The 26,794-nt window shown below is 36.4% G+C and overlaps 1 protein-coding gene across 1 annotated transcript; it reads left to right on the forward strand.

Annotated features, from left to right (window-relative positions):
- Positions 1-262: 262 nt before the first annotated feature.
- On the forward strand, positions 263-19,826 carry DIPK2A (divergent protein kinase domain 2A; the record flags this gene model as incomplete). The annotated part of the gene is made up of 3 exons (XM_079705032.1): positions 263-919; positions 16,411-16,714; positions 19,495-19,826. 3 exons carry the CDS (start codon positions 263-265, stop codon positions 19,824-19,826), a joined length of 1,293 nt encoding a protein of 430 aa, XP_079561158.1.
- Between the last annotated feature and the right edge of the window lie 6,968 nt (positions 19,827-26,794).

The raw sequence follows: 26,794 nt of genomic DNA on the forward strand, positions 1-26,794 counted from the left end.
TCGGAGGAGGGAGCTCGAGAGTTGTGGAGACTAGTGACTGGGAGAAGTGGCAGCCTGCTCCGGTCGGCTCCTTCCCGCTCCCCGTCTCTCTCTCTCTCTCTCTCTCTCTTAACACACCTACTCCGCCTTCCGCCCCAGCCTGCGCCCTCGCTCCTTTTCTCGCCCGGGGGCCCCTGCCAGTCACTCTCCGGGTTTCGGCGCGGCGGGGGCGCCCCGGGGGTGCCCTCGCCCTCCGGGTGCGGGCGGACGGGCGGCGGGCGGGATGTGGCGCCTGGTGCCCCCGAAGCTGGGCCGCCTGTCCCGCTCGCTGAAGCTGGCGGCGCTGGGCAGCCTGTTGGTGCTGATGGTGCTGCACTCGCCGTCGCTGCTCGCCTCTTGGCAGCGCAACGAGCTGGCCGACCGGCGCTTCCTGCAGCTCAATAAGTGCCCGGCGTGCTTCGGCACGAGCTGGTGCCGCCGCTTCCTCAACGGGCAGGTGGTGTTCGAGGCGTGGGGCCGCCTGCGCCTGCTGGACTTCCTCAACGTGAAGAACGTCTACTTCGCGCAGTACGGCGAGCCCCGTGAGGGCGGCCGCCGCCGAGTGGTCCTCAAGCGCCTCGGCTCGCAGCGCGAGCTGGCGCAGCTCGACCAGAGCATCTGCAAGCGGGCCACCGGCCGGCCCCGCTGCGACCTGCTCCAGGCCATGCCCCGCACCGAGTTCGCGCGCCTCAACGGCGACGTGCGGCTGCTCACGCCGGAGGCGGTGGAGGGCTGGTCCGACCTGGTGCACTGCCCCTCGCAGCGTCTGCTCGACCGCCTGGTGCGCCGCTACGCCGAGACCAAGGACTCGGGCAGCTTCCTGCTCCGCAACCTCAAGGACTCGGAGCGCATGCAGCTGCTGCTGACCTTGGCCTTCAACCCCGAGCCGCTGGTGCTACAGGTAGGCGCGGAGCCCGGGCGGGGGGCGTCCTGCCGGGAGGGCCGCCCGGGGAACGAGAGTCCGGAGAAGCGGCCCCTCCCGCGCCCGTCGCCGGGTCAGGACCCAGTGCGGCACGGCGAGGCGAGGTGGCGGGCGTGGGGAGGGGGCGGCGCTTGGAGGACCCCTGGCGCTGTGAGGTATCGCGGAGGGGGACCCGGCTGCTGGAGGGTCTGCTCTTCTCAGCTGGGCGCGGGCTCATCTCGGGTCTGACTGCGGATCCTTCAACGCCAGAGGGAGCGCGTCTTGTACGCTCGCAAAATGTCTCTCCGCCGAGTTTCTTTCGGCTCTCCTCCCTGCCCTTCTGCTTTGATCCGCCGGGGCTTGCGCTTCCGCGGCGCAGTGTGTTCACGAGCCCTTGGACCTTTCTCAGTTCTCCAGTGTTTCTGTGCCGCGTTTGGTCTCGTCTTCAGCACCCCGCGCGGCTGGCCTCACTTCGGCCCCAAAGTCTGTCTTTGTTTTATTCCTTAGCTCATTCACCTGGCACATCGTTGGGGCCGCCAATTTGGGGATAGACTCGGGAGGATGAGGTCAGAGAATGGGGACCGGGGTCCGGGCTGGGGTTAGTCTGCAAGCCGTGCTTTGGGTGGGATTAGAAAGAGGAAAAAGTAAGGCCCGTTGGACTTGGGGCTGCGAGGCTTTAAGGCCAAGACGGACATTTTCATCCTGATCCTGTGACCTGCTCTATTCATGCGGTAATTTGGCAGCAGGAAGGTGAAATGTTAGGCCAGGGTTAGAAAACAGGGAAAAAGGAGAGTCATCTCTCTTCTAGCTGACTTATTGGTTCTCTCGTGAGTTTATTTTGAAACCAAACGAGCCTTTTAGGGGAGTAGGTTGGGATCTTTTTACTGGTGGTGACAGCCAAAAAGAAAACAGAACCTCTCAAAACTGTGTTTACCTTGGGAAAAGTTGCTGAGTTTATCCACATTCCCACTCGCCTTTAGTGCAGTGTGTCCTTGGATAGTGGTTACAACTGTTGGGCTTTTGATCTAGCCCGATAACCGCAGGGAAAGTTACCTTGCTCCTTTTACATAGCAGTTGTGCTGTATTTCAAATACAAAGGGAAAAAAAACATGACGTAAAATTAATCACAAGTAATTTTGAATACTTCACGCCCTTTCGGCGCTGCTAAGAATGGCACTGATGGCTGGGGGGGGTGTTTACAGGGTTGCATTTTTTTTAAAATCTAAAGTGCATCAATAGGAATGTGCAGTATTCATTTATATTGCTGGCTTTTCTCAAGTTCTTCGCTGCCCAACTTAACTAAGAGAAACCAGCATCGTTTGATTAGTTCAGCCAAATAATTTTAACACAAAATAAATACTTTGCCTCCAACAAAACCGTAGTAAATTTTAAGTCGTCCTAGGATGTATGTAACGGGTCATTTAAAGTACAGATTGTATATTAAATGCTTCTCTAACAGTGAATGGTATATAAAACTGGTTAAGCTTTCCTCGAAGAAATTACATTATTCGGTAGTTCCAAAACTAGTCAGCCTCTAAAGTTTAAGTCCATACTTAGGATACATACATTTGACTTGAAAGGTTTTTTCCATTTAAGCTGCTTTTTCTCTGTGAGAAATAGATGTTTATGTTAGCAAGGTTAGTCCCTGGAGAAAGCTCTAGCAGTATGGTTTGCTTAGCAGATAGTCTCTCAAATTCTCTGGGACCCAAAAATTTAGTAAAGAGCTATCTTAGTAATACACATTTTCTGCAACTAAAATAGTGGCTGCATATTGAAAGGTTTTTATCAGTTAATTCTACTTATATTAGAACCAATATTTTAAGAACGTTGTATATCCAGTTCTATAAATGTATGGCATTTTAATATGAGAAATGTTGGCATTTGATTTGCACTAAGGTAAATCTGCTTTATTTGGGAAACTTACATGTTTTTGAAGCTTGAAGTTGTCTTGGTATTTTCAGTTTACTTTATAGTTGAGACAGTCAAGTGTACGTATATCTTGTTTTCTGATGAACTCTTCGCTTAAACTTCTCTTTTCATCTTTAGTGATAAAAAACTTTTTTAAAAAATCAGTTATATTTTTGTAATTTAAGCTTACTTGACACAATTGCAGTGAGCAGGTGGCTAGGTGGGTTATAGTATAAGAGTTTGTTTTCAGTATGTGAGGGAATATCTGTATCAACATTGTTGACTGTGATATTTGTAACTTGAAATTTTAATTTAGTTCTATAGCTGTTTACATGCTGTGTGAAATATAAATTTGGGGTCTTTAATACCAGTCAGTCATTGGTTTTTTTTTTTTAACTGTTGAACAAACAAGTAGAATAAGAAGACTTATTTTTAAATAGAAGATCTTCATAGAGCTGCTACTTACTTTATAGAACCACTTAATCTTCGGTAAAAACTAATGAGTTAAGTATGAACAATATAATTAAAATTTGATGACAGTATAAAACCACTGAAGTGAAAGGAATCTCACAATTCTTTGGTCAAGTACAAAGATTGTTATACACTAAGTCACATCATGATGTTCATTACTTTTTGTTAGCTAGACAGACATACACAATTTTAGTATTTATACAGGTTTCTGTGAAACTGTTCATAGCTGTTTATGGTAGTATTGGGATATTAATTGATAATGGTAGAAAAACTCACTCAGATTTGGCTCTCTATATATTTTGGGGTTCATGTAGTTTTAAAAAATATTTTTAAGGGTACAAGTGTGTGTTTTACAGCTTGAAGACTCTGAACTTGCTTTTTTTTTTTTTTTTTCTGTTTTTTTTTTTTTTTTTTTTCCAGGAGAGGGAGCTACTTATTGAATTTTTGGACAGTTGATAACAAACTAGATTTTTCTTATATTGCCCCCAGATTAACTACTTGAGAGAAAAAGTCTTTTGGATTGAATTCATCAAACTATTCTTAAGAAAAGTTCCAATGTAGGAAACATGCTTCCAAAAATAAACATTGAAAAATCTCTTTTGATAAGGTACTAAAGAAAAAACTGAAAAGTATATATTAATGTAACCCATTAAACATGCATCTTCTGATTTTAAGAAACAGTAACAAACTGAAGTTTCTGTTATGCCTTGAAAGGAGACATGAATGGTATTAAATGTCTGCAAGATATGTTTTGGACATACCTTAGCTATGTAAGGCTATACAGATTTGTAGTATAGATTTCCCGATATGAAATGATACAGAAGTACAACTCTCTTCCCATTGTTAGATAGTTTTACTAGCCTTCAGCAGCTTATCTAATTCTAAGGAAAGTTGTTCTGCCATAGAATTATCTTCTAAAAAATTTTTATAAGCATCAAGCAACAAGATAATGCTAGAATCTTTATTTTCTACTTTTTCTCTTCACATTTTTACCTCACCCAGAGGTATATTTTAATTACAAGTATGCTAATCTTAACTGGAAAAAAATGTGGAGAGGAACTTTGTAATATTCGTATGGCATTTTTGGAATAGTCAGAAATTGAGGTGTTGAAGTATTTGGCAAGATAGTAGGATATTTTCTGTTATTGATAAAATTTCTACCAGTATTTGTACTTACTTATCCTTGAATTTATAAAAATTGTGTGTATAAGGGAGAAAAATGCTGTCTGGATTTCCTAAGGCCCAAACTGTCTCTCTGACGTTATCGCTTGGAGATAGTGAAGATGGTCCTGTTTATAGAAATAAGAAAGCTCTTGGTTGTTTGGGGCAAGGAGGTGGGAATTTGTCTTATTATATTTGTAGAACTTTGTCTTAAATTTTCTGAATCATGGTTTTAATGGGATTTCTTTAATATTTACAGTGTGTAACGTAACTATCATTGTTTAAGCTATAGATTTTAAACTTTTCTATTCTTACAAATGACATAATACATTGAAAGCATTTTATGTAGTGCCTCATGCATAGTAAGCACTCAATAATTAGAGTGCTTAGATATTAAATAAGTAAGTGACTTAATTATCCAATGCATTTGATTAGTGGTTTTGAAGCCTGTTTGGAATGTGAATCACCTTAAAAATAGTTATGATTCTGAATATCAACCATATCTTTAATTACAGATTTATTCCATTCCTACATTACAAGATGAATTTTATAATTAAACTTTGAGTGAATGTTGTTGTTTTTGTCCTTAAAAATAATTTCTACAGGAAAAGAATGTACTTTTAAGATGCACTAAGATGCAGTTTTTGACGTAAACAAAAGATTATGGCCATTTATCTAATTGTCTTACTTTGGACCAGTTGATAAACTTTTTATGGGACTCCCTTTACTTAGCTATAAAGTGAGACTATTGGATTAAATTCTTTTCAGCCCCAACATCCTGTGACTCTCAAACTCTCGACTTGAGAAATTATTCTTCTTCTGAGCTTGACTTTAACTGGTGAGTTTAAGCTCTTATAAAAGGGGGTTGGGCGTTTTTGTACTTGATCCCTGCTATGGGTTGGAGGCCAGGATAGATAGTCCTTTTTCAGGCTTGTCTTCCTAGCCTCAAATTTTTACACACATGAAATCAGATTAAAGCAAATCAAAATTCGAGACTGCCTTTAAAGGAAGCAAATCTGGAGCTAAAGGTAGCTAAGGGTCTTGTCGGGTATTGGCACCTAGAAAGGATGTTCCAGACTTTGTCACGGGAATTTCTTTTCAAGCAACAGTTTAAGGGGCTACCTCCTTCTCTCCTCCTGGCTGCTGCTGCAGTAACCACACTCCTGCACTCCCCGATTTAGGCTTCAGAGATGGTTCTGACTAGATAGTTCTGAGTAGAGCACTTTTTATCTAATAAATGAATGAGCTTAAATCTAGAGGGTTGTTTTTTATTTCCTGTTTTTCTTTTTATCTGAGGTTTCATTGACACTTGATTGTGCTTCCGGACAAAGCAAACAAAAATAATAAAATCTGTGTAACTCAGGTCCTAAAAAGAAGGAGACTTTTATTTTGGAAAGAGTATAGAAACAGACAGTCACCCATAGGAAAGCACCACTTCCAGATCAGTGGAGCAAAATCATTTGACACCCTAGCCTATTTTCTGGATATGTTCATATCATTTGACTCTTATTAGTTCTGAGATCCTTTCTGTACTTTTGTCTAACCTTTGAACTATTTTCCCTCATATTTCCATTGCTTGCACCAGCACATATTCCTCACGTATGTTGGTGGGGGGTAGAAAGCTTACTTTTGGGGGATCTACTTTCTGGACATAGGTGGTCAGTTTCTCAGTGGCTCATCAGTCTGGTTTTTATTCTGATTTTCTGGCTTATGTCTCTGGTCTACTTCCTATATTGCAGTTATTGCTGCTGACTCTTCACAGAATGCTGACACGTTTTCTTTCTTTACTCACTCATTTTGTATATATTAAACTAACATGGGCTTAGAATATAAGCCCTGCATTTTTCCTATACATGCAATGAACTTTAGTACATGATTGTAAGCTGTCTTGAGACTGTAAATTATTGGTGTAAGATGAGGATAGTTATTCATCCTGGTCATAGACCTTGAAAGGTTTTAAATTATGTAATCAAATTTTTTATCCAATTTTTATGTCTTTTTGTAGATTATAGGAGGAAGTTATCTGTAAAATACCCGGAAGCTCTTTGGACGTACCATAGCCCTGGACTTAGAGTCAGAAGAACTGAATTTTGTTTCCTCATTTGCTAAATAGTCTGTTATAAGGCATTTGGATTGAAACCTTCTTTCTAGGCAACTACTAAGTAGCTTAGCTGTGTAGGAGGTAGGTATATACATGACTAATTACCATTAATTATTATGCTATCATAATAAGCCCTACAAAAAAAAAGGATATTGTGCACCCTGTCAGATGACTCATTTAGGGAGGGACATCTGGGTGTATCTTCATGAGAATGGATACCAGGGAAGATTTCACAGAGGAATTGAATTCTGAGGATAAATGGGATTTTGCCTGTAGATTTGGGAGGTGGGGGTTTGGGGGGGCCCAGGAGGTGTGGTGAGGACAGTATTGAGATAGCGTTCTGTACTACCACAAAGTTGTTGGGTGGCAATGAACGAGTCCCTTAATGTTTCAGAGCCTGAGTTTTTGAATCAGTAAAATGGGAATGTTAATACTGATAGAAAGGATTATTTTAAAGGAGATAGGATTATTCAGGTACTATATGCAAAATACCCTTATTTGTGAAGTTTTTTACAGTATATTATTACTTTGCAAATCAGCTTATTCCATTTTTAGACATCTATAGTAAACTTCCTTAGTACACTGTGTTGATATCTTAGAAATATGTAAATTTTACTCTTCCTATGGCAAATGTTCAAATGTCACCACCCTTACATACACATACACACATCATAAATACCTATGTAGCTGTTGCTTCAGGCTATAGTTTTTTTGGACTAGCAATTAAAAGGGGGTTAAGGATTTGTCCCGTATGACGAATAGAGTGAATATTGTACGAAACATGGTTTTTTGTAAGGATTCACTAATACAAAGCAAGTAGTTTAATTTTTCTCTGTAAATCATTATTAAGCTTAATAATTTTGTTTAGTACATTGATGAATGATAATTTTAAAACTAGAGGTTAAGTCTGGGTTATTTCTAGACATTCTTAGACTCTGAGACAGAATGTTAGAAGATTTATTATTTGAGGTAAGTTTGATGTTTCAGGGTCTTCATAATTTGCCTTAGTGCTCATTTGGAATTTTAACTATGAACTGAAAAGATCTGACAGGAATTCTGTAGCATCGCTCCGTAGTACTGGGAACTGACCTATATGCCCTTAGGATACAGTAAAGATGACACGCCAGGGCACAGTTTGTGCAGTCTTTGCTTTCTGGGGCATTAGATGTGGGCAGCAAATAGAGAACAAGGTAATCTTAGATTTTACATGCTATGAAAAGAACAAAGCAGATTCCTATGATGGAGAATTGGATTGGGGATAGAATTTTAAATTTGGTGGTCAGAATTTAGTGACATTTTAGCTGAGGTACGAATGATGAGAAAAAGCCAGTGGTGCAAAGTTCTGAAGGCAGAGTGTTTTTAAGCAAGAGGTATGACAAATTTAGAGGCCCCAACAGGATCAAGCATGGGAGTAGCAAAGCGTGGTAGAACACAAGATCATAGAAGTAGGCAAGGTCCATATCCTGTAGGGCCTTGGAAACATGCTTAATGAGTTTAGAATTTTGTTTTCAGAGCACTGGGAAACAGTAGAAGTGTTTTTAGTAGGGCCTGATTTGTGGAGAATGGGTTATAAGAAATAAGACAGGAATCAATCAGAAAGGCTTTTGCACTGGTTTGTAGGAGACAGCTTGGTGGTTTGTATTAAGGTGGTTGCAGTTGAGGTTATGAAAAGCTGTTAGACCCAATATGTTTTGGAGAAATAGCTGACAGGACTTGATGATTGGGATTGGTTACAGTATGAGGGAAAGAGAAAAATAAGATACCTCCAGGGTTTTTGGTCCGAGCAACTGTTGATGAGGAAGCCCAGAGAAGGAATGGCTGTTGGAGTAGGGGGAACCAAGAGTTTTGTTTTGGCTATGATAAAGTTAAGACAACAGGAATACAAATCTAAAACCAGGCACCAAGTATTTAATGCAGAGATAGTATGTTCCTGGCAGGTATTTTGCTTTACTTCTGAAGGGCTGTGTTAATTCAGTTAAAGGGAAGGGGGGAAGTTAGTATTGTTCTATTGGCAGACTTTTTAAAGAAATCAGGTCTTGACTAAAGAAAGTAATGTAGGTTATTGGGTTCAAAAGAAGCTGCTTATATCTTTTTTTTTTCTTTATTTGACATTTTGTTTTACTGAAAGTAAATATTTGAGTATAGTGTTTCTAGGTATATCTTTCAACTTAGAAACATGGATCACAGTTGCTGGTTCTCATGAGGTAAGAAAGGGTCAGTTGAGACGAGTTAAATATTTATATATTTAAAAATTTACATTTAAAATTTGTGGCCAAGTGATTTTTTTTTTTTTTTTTTTGGTGTGGGAGAGCATTTCTTAAGCTACTCATTCTAAAAGATGAGTTATTTCTGTTAAACTTAGTAGATTTTTTGTTTTGATGTTAGTTTCCTATTTTAGATACAGCTGTTGGACATGATATTCAGTGAAATAACACAACCATGCTATTTTCAAGGCATTGCTTAATATTGTTGGAATTCTAGGTGGGTGGAAATGGCATTCAGAAAATTATTTCATGAAATATATGGAACATACCCTGTGACTTGAAAATCTTGAGATTATTAAGATTCTACAGTATTTGCAATGGATTTTGGCCACTATTTGGCAGTATAAATTAAGAAGCTGAAGTCTTAGAGAAATTTTATCAAAAATTAGGTAACCATTAAATCATCCCAGTAATTTTACTATATTTTCCCTCCAGACAGTTCACAAAACTATGAACACATTAGTCTGTCACCAGTGCATTTGACTAATCTCTATGAACAGCTGTTACAACATGCGTTACTACAATGGGATTTTGTTCAAATTTTGGCTTTTAAAAATAATTTTGAAGCTCAAATTGAACCTTTAAGCATTTTCTATGCTTTTGATAATTTACTTTCTAAAAATGTTCTCAAGTTTAAATTTGCGTGTACGTGTAGAAATGCCAGTTCTTTAGAAAACCTATTAACTAGATTTTAGATTGCATGTTTTGACTATTAATGGATTTTTTTTTTTTCAATTCGGTGTCTTTACTAGGAATTTTCTTCTTTAAAAAAAAAGAGCCATTGTTGTAACACATTTTCCTTCTTAGGCGAACTGCAAAGTTATATTCCTTTTAATAGAATGTTGTGAGATAATAAATGGCTATAAAATATTTTATGTTTTTTGTATGAAAGGAATTCGGATCTTTTAAACTTAGTATGCAAACTACTTTTGGTCATGTAAGGAGAGAAAAAGATAATAGAATACAAACTCTTTAGAGCTGACCTTACTTTGTTCTATCAGTTTTTCTTATACATCCCATATCTCCTTTTTTTAGGACTGTGTTCTGACATAATAGAATAAAATGACGTAATTAATCTGGTAGGACAATGGCTATTGATTAAAGGATATTGTGATATTGTAAAAACTTGTTTTTTGGAATGATGTTATATACCACGGGATATTGACTAACTCCAGTAAGTAAGATGTTTCTGAATGTTAAGCCTTGGACACATACTTTGTATTTTCATGGCATGTGGACCATGTTGAGGAGTTTGTGTTTTGTTCTGTAAGTCCCAACGTGATCTGATCCCTACCTCCCTCTCCAGACTCCATTACCTCAAGCAATTCCCTCCTCATTTCACTGCAGCTGCTTTGGACTTTTTTTAAGTTCTGAAGAGGACAGTTTCTGGCTCTAACATATGCCTCCAACATTCTAAACTGCCTCATCCCCAGTCTACGTAATATTATACTCAACCTTTAGATCTCTCCCTAAGTAGCACTTCCTTAGAGAGGCTGCCCTTTACCACACCATCTAAAATAGATCCCTACTCTTCTTTCTCAACATATTGTATACTTTTCTGTGATTTGCAACAAATTCCATAATTTATTACTTATACATGCTTAATAATCATCTTCCTAACTCAGGCTAAAAAGCCTTCCTTAGAATAGGGGCTATGTTTTATTTACAGCTCTTTACTTAGCATTTCTTGATGGAGTTAGGCTAGATCTAGGATTTTTTAATTCAAGGTTTGTATTTTTTCATTCTACAGTAACTGTCTCACTGCCTTTTACTCCAGCTGCTTGTAGTACTCAATGAAATGTGGGTTGACCTACAATCCCTTATCTGTAATTCCAAGTTTAAAAATCTGAAGAAAAGTAGGTTTCGTCAAATTAAAAACAAACAAATGTGAAAACGCGAGGTAATTTATGTGCTTTATCCCACTTAGGATGAATAAGCTTATAGTATTTTTGCAGTGTAATATGTTTTCTTGTGAGGTGCTACCTCAGACTCTCCTTGAGGCGTTGCATAATATGAGTATGAAATATACGTACTGTCACCTTTCCAAAATCTGAAAACTTCTGAAATAGAGGGATATTGGATTGAGGGGTTGTATTAGCCTGAGTTCACCTCTTAATTACCTGTGTAATTTGACTTGAGGCAAATCACTTAAACTATGCTGATAAAGTTGAACTGTACTTACAACTCAGGTACCCTCCAAATCTAGAATTCTTAAGATTTCACATCCCATTTATTGGTCACATAAAGTGTCGTGACATTTGGTTTTGATCAATAGATATGTGATAGTTATGTCAGCATTTAGAATTTTAAAAAAAAGAGCCAGTCTTGTAACACATTTCCTTCTTAGGCGAACTGCAAAGTTATATTCCTTTTAATGGAATGTTGTGAGATAATAAATGGCTATAAAATAGCCATTTTGTGGTGCTTACCTATTATAAATGAAAATCAAATTACAATGCTGTGTTTATACATATTACCAAGTTTTAAATTTTTTATATTTTTAGTGCTTGTGGATGCCCTATACATTTCTCATAGCATTGAGCCTTTTTAAAGTTTGGTAACTAATTTATACATTCCTTTGTAAATTAAAAACTACTAGAGGACAGTGAAGATAGATTTCTAGTTTAGTGGTTCTTGGCTACGTTTGGAAGGTGTTCATTATTTGTAGATGCCTTTTCAATAGGCGGTTTGCAAACAAGCACCTCTATTGATGAATGTATGGACTTATATAAATAGGAAGATTTAAACAGGAAGTATAAAAATGTTTTGGTAAGCAATTCTTTATAAAGCAGTAGTAAATTGTACATTTCATACTTTTTTCTTTGATCTTACATTGCCCTGATGAATATGGGGCAAATATTATTCCACTTTTACAGAGGAAGAGACTAAAGCTCTAAAAAGTTTTGGCTTTGCCACCATCACACAGCTAGTGAGATGCAGAGGTGAAGGTGAAACTCAAAAGCTAGACTTGTGATATCAAGTCCATTATTCTGTTCATATACTGTTTCACCCTTTAAATGTAGAAATTTTATGAAATACTATGTACTTTAAAGAGTATAAAATAAATTTTCTCTTTATTGATATATATGTTTTATGTCACCTTCATTTTATTTTCTCATAAAATGAAGATGATCCTAGTGGTTTTGTTTGTTTCCGAAACCTTGGCTTTAAGCTAAAAGATACCTAGACATGATGATTTATCTTAGGTTTCATATTCACAGTACCTTTTATTATGTAAATTAACAGTGAAGGCATTTAATGTTGCTTTAAATCTTAGAGTTAAGCATGTTTGACGTGATACTTAAATTTCCATTTTTAATTTTTAAATTGGTAATAATACTCTGTAGACTTTCTTTGGGTAGTCACCCACTCAATATAAAAAAAAGAGTAATAGAGTAGTAAATATATTGTTTTGTAACTATTATGTGCCTTTGTGTAATCTTAGACTAATAGTTATAAAAACTTCACATACTACACTTTATGACATATACGTTCAAGCCTGATGAAAAGCCCTGAACAGTTAATTGGAGTGCCTCCAATCCAATTAGAATTTAAACCATTCCAGGTTGAAAGTCTCTTTCCTTCACATGAAAAGTGTTTGTACACATTTTTTCAGTAGTAAATAATCCTGTAAAATACACACATTTTCTTATACAGCTCAATATCAGAAAAAAACAACCCAATAAAAAATGGACAGAAGATCTAAGTAGACATTTCTCCAAAGACGATATACAGATGGTCAAAAGGCACATGAAAAGATGCTCAACATCACTAATTATTAGAGAAATGCAAATCAAAACTGTAATGAAGTACCACCTCACACCAGTCAGAATGACCATCATCAAAAAATCTGCAAACGATAAATGCTGGAGAAGGTGTGGAGAAAAGGGAACCCTCCTACGCTGTTGGTGGGAATGTAAATTGGTGCAGCCACTATGGAGAACAGTATGGAGGTTCTTTTAAAAACTAAAAATAAGAGTTGCCATATGATCCTGCAACCCTACTCCTGGGCATATATCCAGAGAAAACCATAAATTCAAAAAGATACATGTACCCCAGTGTTCGTTGCAGCACTATTTACAATAGCTGAGATGTGGAAGCAACCTAAATGTCCACCAATAGATGAATGGATAGAGAAGATGTATATATACACAGTGGAATATTACTCAGCCATAAAAAAGAATGAAATAATGCCATTTGCAGCAACATGGATGGACCTAAAGATTATCATACTAAGTGAAGTAAGCCAGACAGAGAAAGACAAATGTTATATTGGTATTGCTTGTATGTGGAATCTTTAAAAAAAAAAAAAAAAAAAGATACAAACGAACTTATTTCCAAAACAGAAGAAGACTCACAGACTTTGAAAACAAATTTATGGTTACCAAAGGGGAAGAGGGGGGAGGGATAAATTAAGAGGTTGGGATTAACATGTGTACACGACTATATATAAAATAGATAACCAACAAGGACCTACTGTATAGCATCGGGAAATACGCTCAATATTTTGTAATAGCCTATAAGGGAAAGGAATCTGAAAAAGGATATATATGTATAACTGAATCACTGTACTTTACAATTGGAACTAACACAATATTGTAAATCAACTATACTTCAATAAAAAATAAAGTAAAAATAGAAATAAAAATGAAATACACGCATTTTATTTCAGGTTACTTTAAATTGTGTGCCTGTTGTGCTAGGCAGTTTGAAAATCTGATTTTAAGATCTTGTTTAAAGAAAAAAAATGTGGACCTCAGCAGTATACTTCTTATCTTAGCTACTGTGGTTTTGTGCACTGTGGGAGTTGGGTAGTCAGGAAGTCAGAAGTTGTGTTTCTTATTGCTTGATATATTTAATAAATCCAAGCAGTAACATTAAAAGTTTGTCTCTCAAACTCTCCTTCATCATGGTACTTTGATCCTAAGCCAGAATTGTTTTAAATACAAATTATAAATATTTTGGCTTCCTTGAAGCATTTTCAATAGAATGCTCAATAGAATTCTGTTCTCATTAATGAAGTCTGACTATTTTGACTACACAATGAACATTCTTCTCATGAGCAAGTGATATGAATTCATTTGTTAAAGTTCTTCCAAAAGATTAGGTAGCAAACTGTATGAAAGAATTGTAGTGCTCTTCTTAAAATGAGGTATAACAGGATTTCAGTTAACGTTGTCAGAAATTACTGTATGAATGTAAAGTTGCTCAGTATGACATTTGTTCATATATTTTATCGTCTTCCATGAGGGACTTGAGTAATGAAGTGTATATCTGACTGTCGTTTGCCAGTTGGAAAGCCTCCAAAAACAAGGAGGCATTTGTACATGTGCAGAGGTTGGCAGGGTTCCCTTTTCTCCTGTTGTCAAAGACCATTTTATTTTCACAAAGATAAGTTTGTATCTGTTCTACAATATGGCATGTGAATAATATACCAATAGTGTATGGAGGAGTTTTTTCGTTTACTTTTTGCATGACAAAACTATGTAATCTCACATATTTACGTACTTTCAGTGCTTTCATTTATATGTCAGGTTTTATACATGAATACTTCTGGGAAATAGTTAAATCTTTTGTAATCATTTTGTCTAAATAAATTTTCAAGTTTGTGGAGGTATTTTAAGTTGGGAGGAAAGGTTGAAAATAACATGTGGTTAGCAGTTTTTGCATGTCACATTGGACATGAGCAATCTGTCACTCTTCCCATTGCCCACAAGAAATTTTAAAATCTCAGGTAATACGATTAAAAACGTATTTTCCTCTAATTATTAAAGAAATCAGTAGATATCGTCTCTGAACAAAATTGAATCAATTCATTTACTGTATTTAAAGATTCATACTATCATATCTAAATTTTTAATTTACATAATTAGTATTTTATCACAAAACTCCAGATCTTAAAATTTAAAAGAAAAAAAGGTATATGTACCAAGAACAAATAGTTATTGTACATTGATAGTGTTGAAAGGAAACACAAATGAACATAGGTAATTATGGAGGAAGTTTGGTTCTAAAAATCTTTTGGTTTTAAAGTTGATAAAAGTTTTAATGTAAGGGTATTATTGAGCTTTGTCAATTTTATAAAAGCTCAGGGTAAAATTACTTACTTTTCTTGAGAGGCCCAAGAAGAGCCTCATCTCCAGCTCTTGTATGTAGATTGTTCAATTTTTAGCAATAGAAGTAGGCTACATTTATATTCTGTAGTGTTTTGCTTTGTTTCCCCTGAAGTTTATGTAAACATCATCTTTATATAATTTCTTCCCCCAACTTAGGGAAAGGTACTAGACTGAAAAATGTCTCTTTAAAAAACGCCTCTGGTCATGTGGTCTTCCAAAAAGTTGTTTAAAACAATACTTATCACCCTTTTGCACTCCATTGCTCATCTTGTAGTTGGGTGTTTTAGCTTTGGAGAGTGAGTACCTTAGAATAAGCCTGCCATTTTACTTAGGTTGAAAATGACTTGTTCATGATCCTGGAAGATTTTTGTTTTAGGATGTTAATCTTCCTAGTAGTTATAAAATCCATTAGAAAATCTTGCCAAGATTAAGAGAATAAATAATTTTGAAGTTGGGTTTAAGGTGAATAGACAATGTGATGGCATTGGAAAGGGAAGCAAGGCTAACTTGGGACCAGAGATACTTGGAGTAGAGATTGCACTGGTAGGTTATCAGATTGCTCTTTACCAATCTTTGGGTATAGATAGAAGATACTTCCCAAGAATCCTTCTTGAATTCCACCCCTGCTTTCCTCTGGACTAGATAAGGCCCCTATTAAAGACTTTCTTAGGACCTGCACCACCTTTTAGTAACTAACACTTATCGCACTCATAATTATTTGTTTGGTATATGTCTTTTCTTCTAAAATTTTTATTTTAGAGACTGTGTAGTTCACTCTTCCAGCATAACACGGTGCCTGGTGCCTGCTAAACAGTTGCTGGCTAATAGGCCTACAGTCCTATTCATTCAGAAGAAAGGATTGGTTGATTGTACTTACAGGAGTCAAAAAGATAAAGGAAAGCATACATACTTTTAGATCTGGTAATAAAGAAGGTGTCTTGTGTCTTGTTGATCAATTTGGTTCTGAGATTTTGATAAGAAAGACTTTCTTTATTTTAGCTTTATAATGTAATCTATTAAAAAATTTTCATGTCCATGGTCACGGTATGAGTTAAAGAAGAAATAAAGTTACTCACAGACATTGAGAACAGACCTGTGGTTGCCAAGGGGAAGGGAAGGAGTTGGGGAGAGATGGACTGGGAGTTGGGGGTTAGCAGATGCAAACTATTACATATAGAATGGATAAACAGCAAGACCCTACTGTGTGGCACAGGGAGCTATATTCAGTATCCTAAGATAAACCATAATGGAAAAGAATATTTAAAAAAAGAATGTGTATATATGTATAACTGAATGTAAATCAACTATACTTCAAGAAAGAAAGAAGGAAAAAAAAGTTGATCTCTATTGAACTATTGAATATAAAAAGAAAATCCAAGCTCATGCCTAGTAGAAATCCCTACGGAGGATCTGGGGTAGACCTAGGATATCTTCATCAGAATCTCTTATAATAAGATAATTCTTTTGTAGAGTTTTCCATCTGATGAAGGTTGGCCATTTGCAAAATATCTTGGAGCTTGTGGAAGAATGGTGGCTGTAAATTATGTTGGAGAAGAACTGTGGAGTTACTTTAATGCACCATGGGAGAAACGAGTTGACCTCGCTTGGCAATTAATGGAAATAGCAGAGCAGCTGACAAACAATGACTTTGAATTTGCACTCTACCTCCTGGACGTCAGCTTTGACAATTTTGCAGTTGGTCCTAGAGATGGGAAGGTGATCATCGTGGATGCTGAAAATGTTTTGGTTGCTGACAAAAGGTTAATTAGACAAAGTAAGTATTATAACTTTTAGATTTTCTCTATGTCAAAATAATGTTTACATTTATGTGAAGCAAACTTTTAATTTCCTCCTTAGAGGGCAACCTTGCATCTTTCTTTGTTTTAGTTGACCAGTATCAGTAAACAAATACTGATTTATTATACTTACGCTTGTACTCTTAGTCACAGTTTGTCCTTATTTAGAAAATAGCCTTCAGATTCAAATGGACGCAGATATACTGTGTGTGTGTGTGTGTGTGTGTGTGTGTACACATGTCTTTTTCATACTGTCTGATTTATGCTGTGGTTTAGGATCTAATGCAGAATTAAGTTTTTATATAGTTAAAGGCCACCAGAGAGACTGTACTGCTTTCGTGGAGTCCATATTTTTCTGTGGAGTCTCTTATAGCGATATCCTGTGTTTCATTGTTCTGTGAGGTCCCTTCAGTGATTTTTTTTTTCTTTTCAACCATTTAGATGATTCGTAGCACTGCAGATCTCTAACTTTGGTTTGACATTATTACGTCTCATCCAAAACTTTGCTCTCCGTTTATTTATGAGCTCTTCAAAGGATAGGTGGGCAGAATGGCTGAAGTGTTTTGAAAATTAAGTGTCACAGGAATTTTAAAGTTTAAGAGACAAAGCCTATAGTTCTATAACTAATGTATTTAGTAAAAAAAATCCCAAAGGGTTGTTATTCCATGGTGAAGGTCTTGTATTCTTAATCCCCTCATATCATATGGGGGTCTGTTGATGAAGAGACCAAAAATTTGTGGCACCTATGGAATGCAGTGAATGTAACAGCAATCTATTAGGTTTATACTTTTTACATCAGCTTGATCTTGTTAAATACTTTATTTTTCTCAATGCCTTGATCTGATTCCGTACTCACCAAACTACTTTCTGATTATTTCTTGACCTGCCATGTAGATCCTTTCATGGGGAGTGGATGCCATGCTCTGGAGTGCTTCATTTCCTACTTATCTCTTCCTACATTTGTGAATGTTGTAGCAGCTTACACCATGCTTTTCTTTGTCAAAGTGTACAATTCAATGGTTTTATTATATTCAGAGTTGTGCAACTTGCCTAAACTTTAAAACACTTTAATTCCAGTATTCGTAAAAATAATATTTTTGTAATTTTTTTTTTCTTTTTAATGTGAGCATTCCTGGAATACATGTTACAGTTTTATACCAACTAATTCCTGACCTTGAATGAATACAATATAGCTTCTGTATTCTCGCATTTCATCCAGTGAGCATTACTCCAGTGCTACTTTAGCTCTGGCTAATTCTTTTCAAATGTCTCATGGTAGGGCTGTCTAAATAGACACTTTGCAAAAGGCCATATTTAGTTATTCACCCTCTTTTCTGAACTCTTGTAAATGACCTTTACAGGGAAATTGTGATTTTGTTGTGGCAACTCCCTCAATGTCCTTCCCTTTATCATCTAAACTAGTAAAAACAATACACATTCATTTTTTTCAAACAGAATAGATCCTTCCTTGAGAAATTGTTGCATCAGTTATCTTCTTCTACTTTCCACCCTCCTCCTTAAAATCCAATTTTTCTTACCTTCCCCAAAACAAGTATGCATAAGATTCTTTTCTGCTTTCCCAGCATTTTAAAAAGTTGCTTACTGCCTGTCTCTGCTTCCTCAGCCTCCATTCATTTCTCCACCCATTAAACCTGACTTAGAAGACTGCATTACCATCTGCAACCACCCAATTGGCAAATTCATGAAGTGACTGATTAGTAACAACTTTCTGAAATTCTTTCCTCCTTTGGTTTCCTTCTATTCAGGTAGTTCCTTTTTTAAAACATAAATCTGATCTTAGCACTCCTTTGCTTAATGCTTTTAATGACTTTCCATGGTTCTTCGAGTAAAATTCGAACTCCTTACCAGAGAATAATCTGTGTGACTTGGATCTGTTCTGCTTCATTTTTAACATCCCTCCACTGCCCTTAATGCTTCAGCTACAGTGGCCTTTTAGTTTCTTGAATGAACCTTTCCACTGAATACCTCACAGCTACTTTATATTACTCTGTATTTATGTATAAAATATTAACATGTTAATAGTGTCTATCTTGCCATCTAGTTAGAACCTCAGACTTTACTCATACACTTCCCTGTTAATTTTTTTCTCAAATGTTTCTACAGTCTGGCTTTTTTTCCTAGACCATCTTAGTCCCTCCAGTCTTCAGCCCAGATTTACATTTCTATTAGACGAATCATGGTCATGACCATCCAAGGTACAAACTATTTTCTAGCCTTATCTGTACCTCCTCCCCAGTTATCTGTCTCATGCTCTAGCCACAGTGAATTTACTGTTTCCTGAACCAGCCGTACCAATCGCTTAAATCCGTGCCTTCGTACATACTGTACCCTGGGCCTAGCATGCTGTTTTCCCTCTTTGCTTTTCAGACTTGCTTATCTTTCAAGACCTAAATCAGTTGTTCTCCTCTGTGCAGCTTTCTGCAGCCCCAGGCACAGGTACTGCTTCCTCTGTACTCACGTCACACTATGTCATACTTCTGTGTGGCACTTTCTCTGTATCATGGAGAGTTTCACTCTACGCTGAACCTTTTAGTAGCAGGGACCTTGTCTGATCCTTCTGCCTGGCATTGGTGGACTCCTGATAAACGTTTGTGTATAAATTAATATATTTAAGTGTTTAATGTTATACAATTTTAAGAACAAATACTGTGTTAATTAGTCAAATGTTACATTTTGGGAAACAATGAAAACTCTCTTAAAATGTATTTTTCTCTTTCTCCTTTTTCGCTTTTCACAGATAAACCTGAAAATTGGGATGTATGGTATGAAAGCAAATTTGATGACTGTGATAAGGAAGCTTGCTTATCATTTTCAAAAGAAATTCTTTGTGCTCGTGCCACTGTGGACCACAATTATTATGCTGTTTGTCAGAACCTCTTATCCAGACATGCCACCTGGCGTGGCACCTCTGGAGGACTGCTTCATGATCCACCAAGTGAAATTGCCAAAGATGGCCGACTAGAGGCCTTGCTGGATGAGTGCGCCAACCCAAAGAAGCGCTATGGCAGATTCCAGGCTGCAAAAGAACTGCGTGAATATCTAGCACAATTAAGTAACAATGTGAGGTAGTCTATAGTGGACTTTTCTTCGCTTTTCTTCATTTAAATAGCACTGGCTAAAACGAAACCACCAAAAATTATCTGGAAAAATGAAATTTGGAAGTAATACATTCAGAGGATGATAAACTTGCACTGATAGATCTTAATGTTAACATCCATCAAAGTAAGACATAATTTCAAAAAATCACATGATGCTTCTGCAAATAAGTTTGTTCTTACACTTTGGAGGCTTGAGCTATCGTTAACTGCTTTACCCCCTGAATGCCTGACTGGATTAATGAGTATTGTTAAGCTATTGGAAATGAGTCTGATAGTTATATTGGCTTGTGTATCAAAGGGTACTTGGTACTTGATTTAGTTTGCGTTATGATTATGATTTTGTGAATCTCTTGTATTTACTTTGAATGTCAAATTAGATTGGCCTGTTTTATAGGCTACTTTTTCCTTCTGATGTGTAGATTTGGGTTTTTTTTCCCATTTTTATGTTTTTAATTAAATTTTACACATTCAGGTTACTATAGGTATTCATTTACATCTGGGCTAGTTTTCATTCAGTGCTGTAAGGTACACATTTACCGTTAGGGCAGGATTCCCAGGTTTACTGTTTTTTCAGAAAGCTGAATATTTTATTATGTAAATACATTTCTTCCCACTTTCTGTGTTTTCACCATTGCATGAGATCATTTAAGGTTGTTTAACAGTTACATCCCTCTATGCCAATAAATTATAAGTGTACGCTAAACATGAACTTTGGCATATGTTGCAAAATGTCATTTTTGTCCCTTAAAAGGCTTTAAGAGTATACTAGCAATCTATAGCTTGATGTTAATTTGATTGAGGGAAAAAAAAAAACCCAGTATTTTTTAAATGCTAACTATTCCAGGATAGTAATGCACATGCCAAAGAAATATTAGACCTAGTCCTATGGTTAGATTTTAAAATTGGTCACCTACCTATTTTTACTATCCTACTTCCAGTACTTCAACTCTGTCATTATTAAATTCATATCTTCCTGATTATTCTTTTACATTGAAAAGTTAAGCTACTGCTTCCAAACATATGTAACTTAAAGATGTCGTACCTTTTATTCATTGGTAGTTTTGCAAAAGTCAATGTGGTAGTCATTGTTTGAGTTTAATATGGCATCATAACTTTTTATTTATTGATGGACTAATAATTCTTACTATAAAGCAGACAGGTTTAGCCAGTCTGTCCAACTTGATCTTCATTACCCAATTGTTAGCCATAAAAATCATCAAATTTAAGTATATGGATAAAAGTTAAACGTGTGAGATTTCTGTGGGCTGTTTTTTAAAGTTACAATATATGTATAAATAGGCTATCACTAACATAGGTGATATTTTTCTGTTTGAAAGTACAACTTTTGTTTACCGCAAAGTTTGGTGTAGTGTGCAGTATTTAGTTCTAGACTGACCTTATTCTAATCAGAAAGTGATTAAATATGCACAACCAAAGCCAAGTTTTTCTTTTCTTTTTCATTCATTCAGCAACTATTTATTGAGCATCAACTCTGTGCCAGGTACATTACTAGCTGCTACACACTGTCTGAACATGACATATGGTTAAGTAACTTTAAAATGATTATCAAAGACTTTAATGTGGGTATTTCTTAAGTTGAAAGAGCATTCATTAAATTAGGATGATGCTTTCATGTTATTTTACCGTTGTGATGGAAGTTCCACCTGTACCATCTGCAACTGGGTTGCTACAAAAAGAGCAGGAGGAAATCAATAAAGTTAATCCCAGTTTAAAAACTGGAAGAAGGGTAAGATCTCTTCGTTGTAAAGTTAATTTTTATACATCAGTACATTACATGTATCAACTAGCCCTCAAAGAAATATTTAAGTGCTGGAAATTTTACTAAGCTGACTTTTTACAACTTTGGAAAACTTTTGAGGGGAGTAGGTAAAATTACGTGTCAAACATTCGCCTCTTACTCAAAACTTCAAATAAAATACACATTTTCAAAATGGAGCACCTTTTATATTTGATAAGTATTCATTACAAACCTTAGAATGCCAGTCATTAGAGGAGTTGTCTTTCTGTGGTTTAGCAGACATTTATCTTACTTTTTGGAAGAGTGATTGTGATTGCAGAACAGGAAGTGAGAAAACACTGCCAGCAGTGATTGCAACTTGAGGTAGTTTTTTATAACTACCATTTCCCCCATGAGATTACGTGTAATTTCTTTTATCTTTGGAAAAGTTGAGGAGAAGATAGTAAAAGAATTAGGAATTTAAAATTACAGGGAAAAATATGTATGTGAAAAGCAATAAATATTTTGTTCACTTTGCTATCAAGATGTTCACTATCAGATATTTATTATACAGCAGCAATTTATATTTTTAATCATTGCCCATTAATAGACGCAGTAAAATATTTTTGAATCAGACATTTGGGATTTGTATGTGCATTAAAATTGTCTTTTGTACTGTAAGTTACTGCTTAATTTGAATATTTTATCAGAACTGTCTCCCTGTGCCTTTATAATATAAAGTTGTTTCTACAACTTTTAATGATCTTAATAAAGAATACTTTAAGAATCACACTTTTCAGACTATCTCTTAACTTCAAATATACAGCTTTTTCTTGAATGGAAAGTGGGGTTATATAGATAAGTTTTTTTTTTTTCTCTTGCATATATTTTGATATAATTTTCAGAAACTATCTGGTTGGGTGTGATCCGAACTTAAGGTGTGTTTATTTTCTTCTGTTTTTCTGTAGTAGTTGGTGACTTTTTAAACTTTTACTACTAAAATGGGATAGAGAACTTCATTATGGAATTTCTCAGATGTATACAAGAAAATAATATAATGAACAATAATAAACTGTGGTTATACTAATTTCAAAAGTTAGCAACGGGTGGCCAAACTTGTTTCATCTGTACCTCAGCCTACTTGCCGCAGCTTATTTTACGAGAGATATCATTTGATTCAGCTGTGCACATTAGGCATTTTCTCCAGCAAAAATTTCACATCCAAAAACTTAATACCTCAATATCACCAAAGCAAGAGAGCTTTCGGAAACTCAAAGATGTTTTCTCAGAAGCTCAAGATCCAACTGCAGGGACTTTAAACCACTGGCGATACATGCATGGAGTAATATGATGATAAATAAGGATAATAACTGAAATGCAATGAAATTCATTAAATATGTAACCTATGCATTCAAAATGATAAACATGAACAAAAACAAAACAACTCAGTTACCTTTGGAAAGATGTTGAGGAATTATTCTGAAAACTGGAAACCTGGAGAGAAAGAAGCATTTATCCTGCCTTACCCCCAGGATAATCAAACAACTGAGGGGAAGAATTTGTAGCATTATTCTAGTTAGTATGCAGAAGGAGTATTGTTAGAATATCACCATTTTTAAATTCCTAATGAATTGGCAAGAGCTAGGCAATGCACATCAGTGACAGCTGAAGCTATTAATTGAAAAGCTGATGAGGAACTTTGGATGAATGGATCTGAATGGCAGCCTGATGAACTCATTGGTTAATCTTAATGATGTGTCTTCTAATACAACTCAATGAAAAAGTACCCAGCACCACCTATGAAGTGTCTTGACAGGGAAAAAAAAAAAAAAGCCTGAATCTGATCAAGCCCCTAGATCTACCCATTAATGGGAAAAACACAGCACAAAAGAACATGTTACAGAACATGTTACAGAATACAATCAACAGAACACGGAATTCTACAGGATAAATGACCTGGCTTTGTTTAACAAATTGCAAGGAAAAGGAGAGGGACCCTATACATTAAAAGAGACTTTAGTAACATATAAAGTAAATGCAAATGTCACCTTTGTATCCTGATTTGAACAAATCTATTTTAAAACCAAGTGGAAACAAATTTGAACAACTAAACAAAAAGGTGGATGTCTTGAGTAACCTCATCTACTTTAATTTTGCACTTGCCTTAATATGTGGAAAAACGATAAAACTACCTATATGAAGTCTAAATTTTGTCTATATGTCTAAATTTTGGATAAAGACATTATAGTTCTTTTTTTTTTTGAAAAGTTATTTGCCCATGGTCACAAAAATAGGTAGTGGCAGACCTGCGGCTCAACATTGATTTTCTGGTTGACTTCAACACTCTCCTATACCATGTGGCAACTTTTAAGAACCAGAAGCATATAGTTGAGGACAAGAGCATATGAATATAATTGCATAAAACGTTTACATCCATATCCTCAATTTTTAATAAATTAGTGGAGGGGAAGATTTGTGAGGGCAAGAAGTAGAAAAATCCCAATTAAGATACAAGGTAGGGGAGGGGGAAGGGTAAGCTGAGAAGAAGTGAGAGAGTGGCATGGACATATATACACTACCAAATGTAAAATAGATAGCTAGTGGGAAGCAGCCGCATAGCACAGGGAGATCAGCTAGGTGCTTTGTGACCACCTAGAGGGGTGGGATAGGAAGGGTGGGAGGGAGGGAGACGCAAGAGGGAAGAGATATGGGGACATATGTCTATGTATAACTGATTCACTTTGTTATACAGCAGAAACTAACACACCATTGTAAAGCAATTATACTCCAATAAAGATGTTTAAAAAATTTAAAAACAAATACAAGGTTAAAAAAAAAAAAGGAGAGAGATGCGGGGAGAAGAGTAGAGAGTGAGAGAAATAAAAGGGTAAGATGTTTTCGTCTTTGACCTTGAAATGTTAGGCCTCATAGATCTATATAGATTAGATTACTCTTCCCAACATGAGTTTACTAATATAGTCTGTCTCTAGGGATCTACCTCAACCTTTCAAGTTATTTTCTTCCCTTTCTTTATCCTACAGATAACTTGAAACTGTACATCATGCCTTATACTCCCAAGTTCTAAGACTATACAGACCTATAAGAAAGTCTGCCTTGTAAGGTGACAGACCATTAAAATAAGCTCAACATTTATGCAGTCAGGCTTGGGATTTTGTTAATTTGTTTTCCTTTTAGTTGTATATCTCAGGTGTTTCAGTGACTCAGAATACTGAAAGAGGTCACCTGTAGGCTGTTAGATAAAGGTAGGACAAGCAGAAGCAATGCTCTCTGTATTTCACTTTAATCCTGAAACAAAACCAGTGGCTCTCCAATGACATTGAGTGGTCTCACTATTTTTCCATTTTTTCTTTTTATACTTGAAGACATTGATTATTGGTTTTAGTTTCTTGTAATATGTATTCATTTTTTTCTTTTTTTAGCTATGCAAATTACTTAATTATACTTACAGTCTCCTAAGGACTTCCCACGTAGGTTATCTTTACGTTTTTTAAGTAATCACTTCATAATATTGGGTTACCCAAATTATTTCCTGAGACTTGCTTTGAAAGGTGTTTTCAGTTGTCTCATTAACAATTCTGAAAGGCAACCTTCTAGAATTTTTTTTTTTTTTAATCAACGCCTGTATTTTTGAGTTTCTTTGATTTTTTTTCCCCACTATTACTGGGACACTATATTTTTGTGGTCCTTTTATGTAATGATTTTCAGACATAACTTATTTTCAAATGTTGTGGAAGTAGAATAAGGTAAGAATTAGAAGTTACAGGCAGATTTTGGTCTCATGAAATTAGTTAATGATACTGGTGTACTCAGATGTAATGAAGTTTTTTTGTTTTGTTTTCTGCTTTTTTTTGCGGTACACAGGCCTCTCACTGTTGTGGCCTCTCCTGTTGCGGAGCACAGGCTCCGGACGCGCAGGCTCAGCGGCCATGGCTCACGGGCCTAGCCGCTCCATGGCATATGGGATCCTCCTGGACCGGGGCACGAACCCGTGTCCCCTGCATCGGCAGGTGGACTCTCAACCACTGCACCACCAGGGAAGCCCTGTAATGAAGTTTTGAGTATAGCTCTTTTCTATCTTCCTCTGAAACTAATATTCGTTTAAAAAGTCATTTTTTGTTATTAAAGCCACAAATAGAAATCTCAAACACTTAACACTTACATGTCCCCCATGAAAAAATGTTTCTCTGATGTCATTTGAGAAAAGGCAGTGAAAAAGAGAACAAAGACATCTTTGAATTATTAAAAATGTATACTTAAATGTTTCTTAGAGAGTTTGAATCTCTTCTTTGATACTTGCCAGTTGTTCCCCTAGACAAATTATTTAACATCTGTGAGATAGTGTTCACATTAAAAAACACAGAATTTCCTCTTTTGACTCTTACTACAAGTTTACTGGCCAGATGCAGTAATGTAAGGGAAAACACTTTGTAAGCTGTGAAGTGCTATACAAGTACATGGTAATAACAAATAAACATTGATGGTTTGCCCAGAGAGAAAGAAGAGGCTTCATTCAAGGATTAAATAATTGGCTTCTTGCTAGCTGGAAGTGCACAGGCACCCATGACTTTTACCTCTTTATAACTTAAGGCTCTAAACTAGTTTTAGCAGGAGGAAAGGCAGCAGATATTTTTAGAAAACTTCCTGTGGTTTAGATGAAATTGCCAAAGGTATGATTCAGCATGAGAATTTTAAGTTTCCAGGTTCTTGTGCTTCATAGGATAATAATTTATAATCCACAGGGGGAAAAAAATCACAAACTTTTTTCGGGGAAGGGACTGTTCCAAGACTTTTGTCAAATTAATTATCATTTTTGAAGCTAAATTTTTGCATCTTTTGTTGAAATATCAAAAAGTAAAAAATATCAGTTACCATGATACTTAAAGTATGGCTATTTATTTTCAGCTCATGGTTTTACTTAGAATCTTCTTTGATCAAAAATAATGAAACCAGCATAGTATATGTAACTTAAGTCTTAACAGTTCTGAAAAGAGGATACATAATGGGGCTGACATGGCAAAATATGCGAACTTATTAATAATCAAATAATAAGCCACTTCTTCCACACCCTCCTCATTGGAAGGAAACAGTACCAGTAAAAATGGTACAGAAGCAGATGAAGAGTTTTTCTTCTTGGCTTGTCAGAACATGAGTCTAGAGCAAGGATTTAGTAAAGGGCTAGA

The sequence above is a fragment of the Hyperoodon ampullatus genome, assembly GCF_949752795.1.
Source record: "Hyperoodon ampullatus genome assembly, chromosome: 5".
NCBI classification, from domain to species: domain Eukaryota; kingdom Metazoa; phylum Chordata; class Mammalia; order Artiodactyla; family Ziphiidae; genus Hyperoodon; species Hyperoodon ampullatus.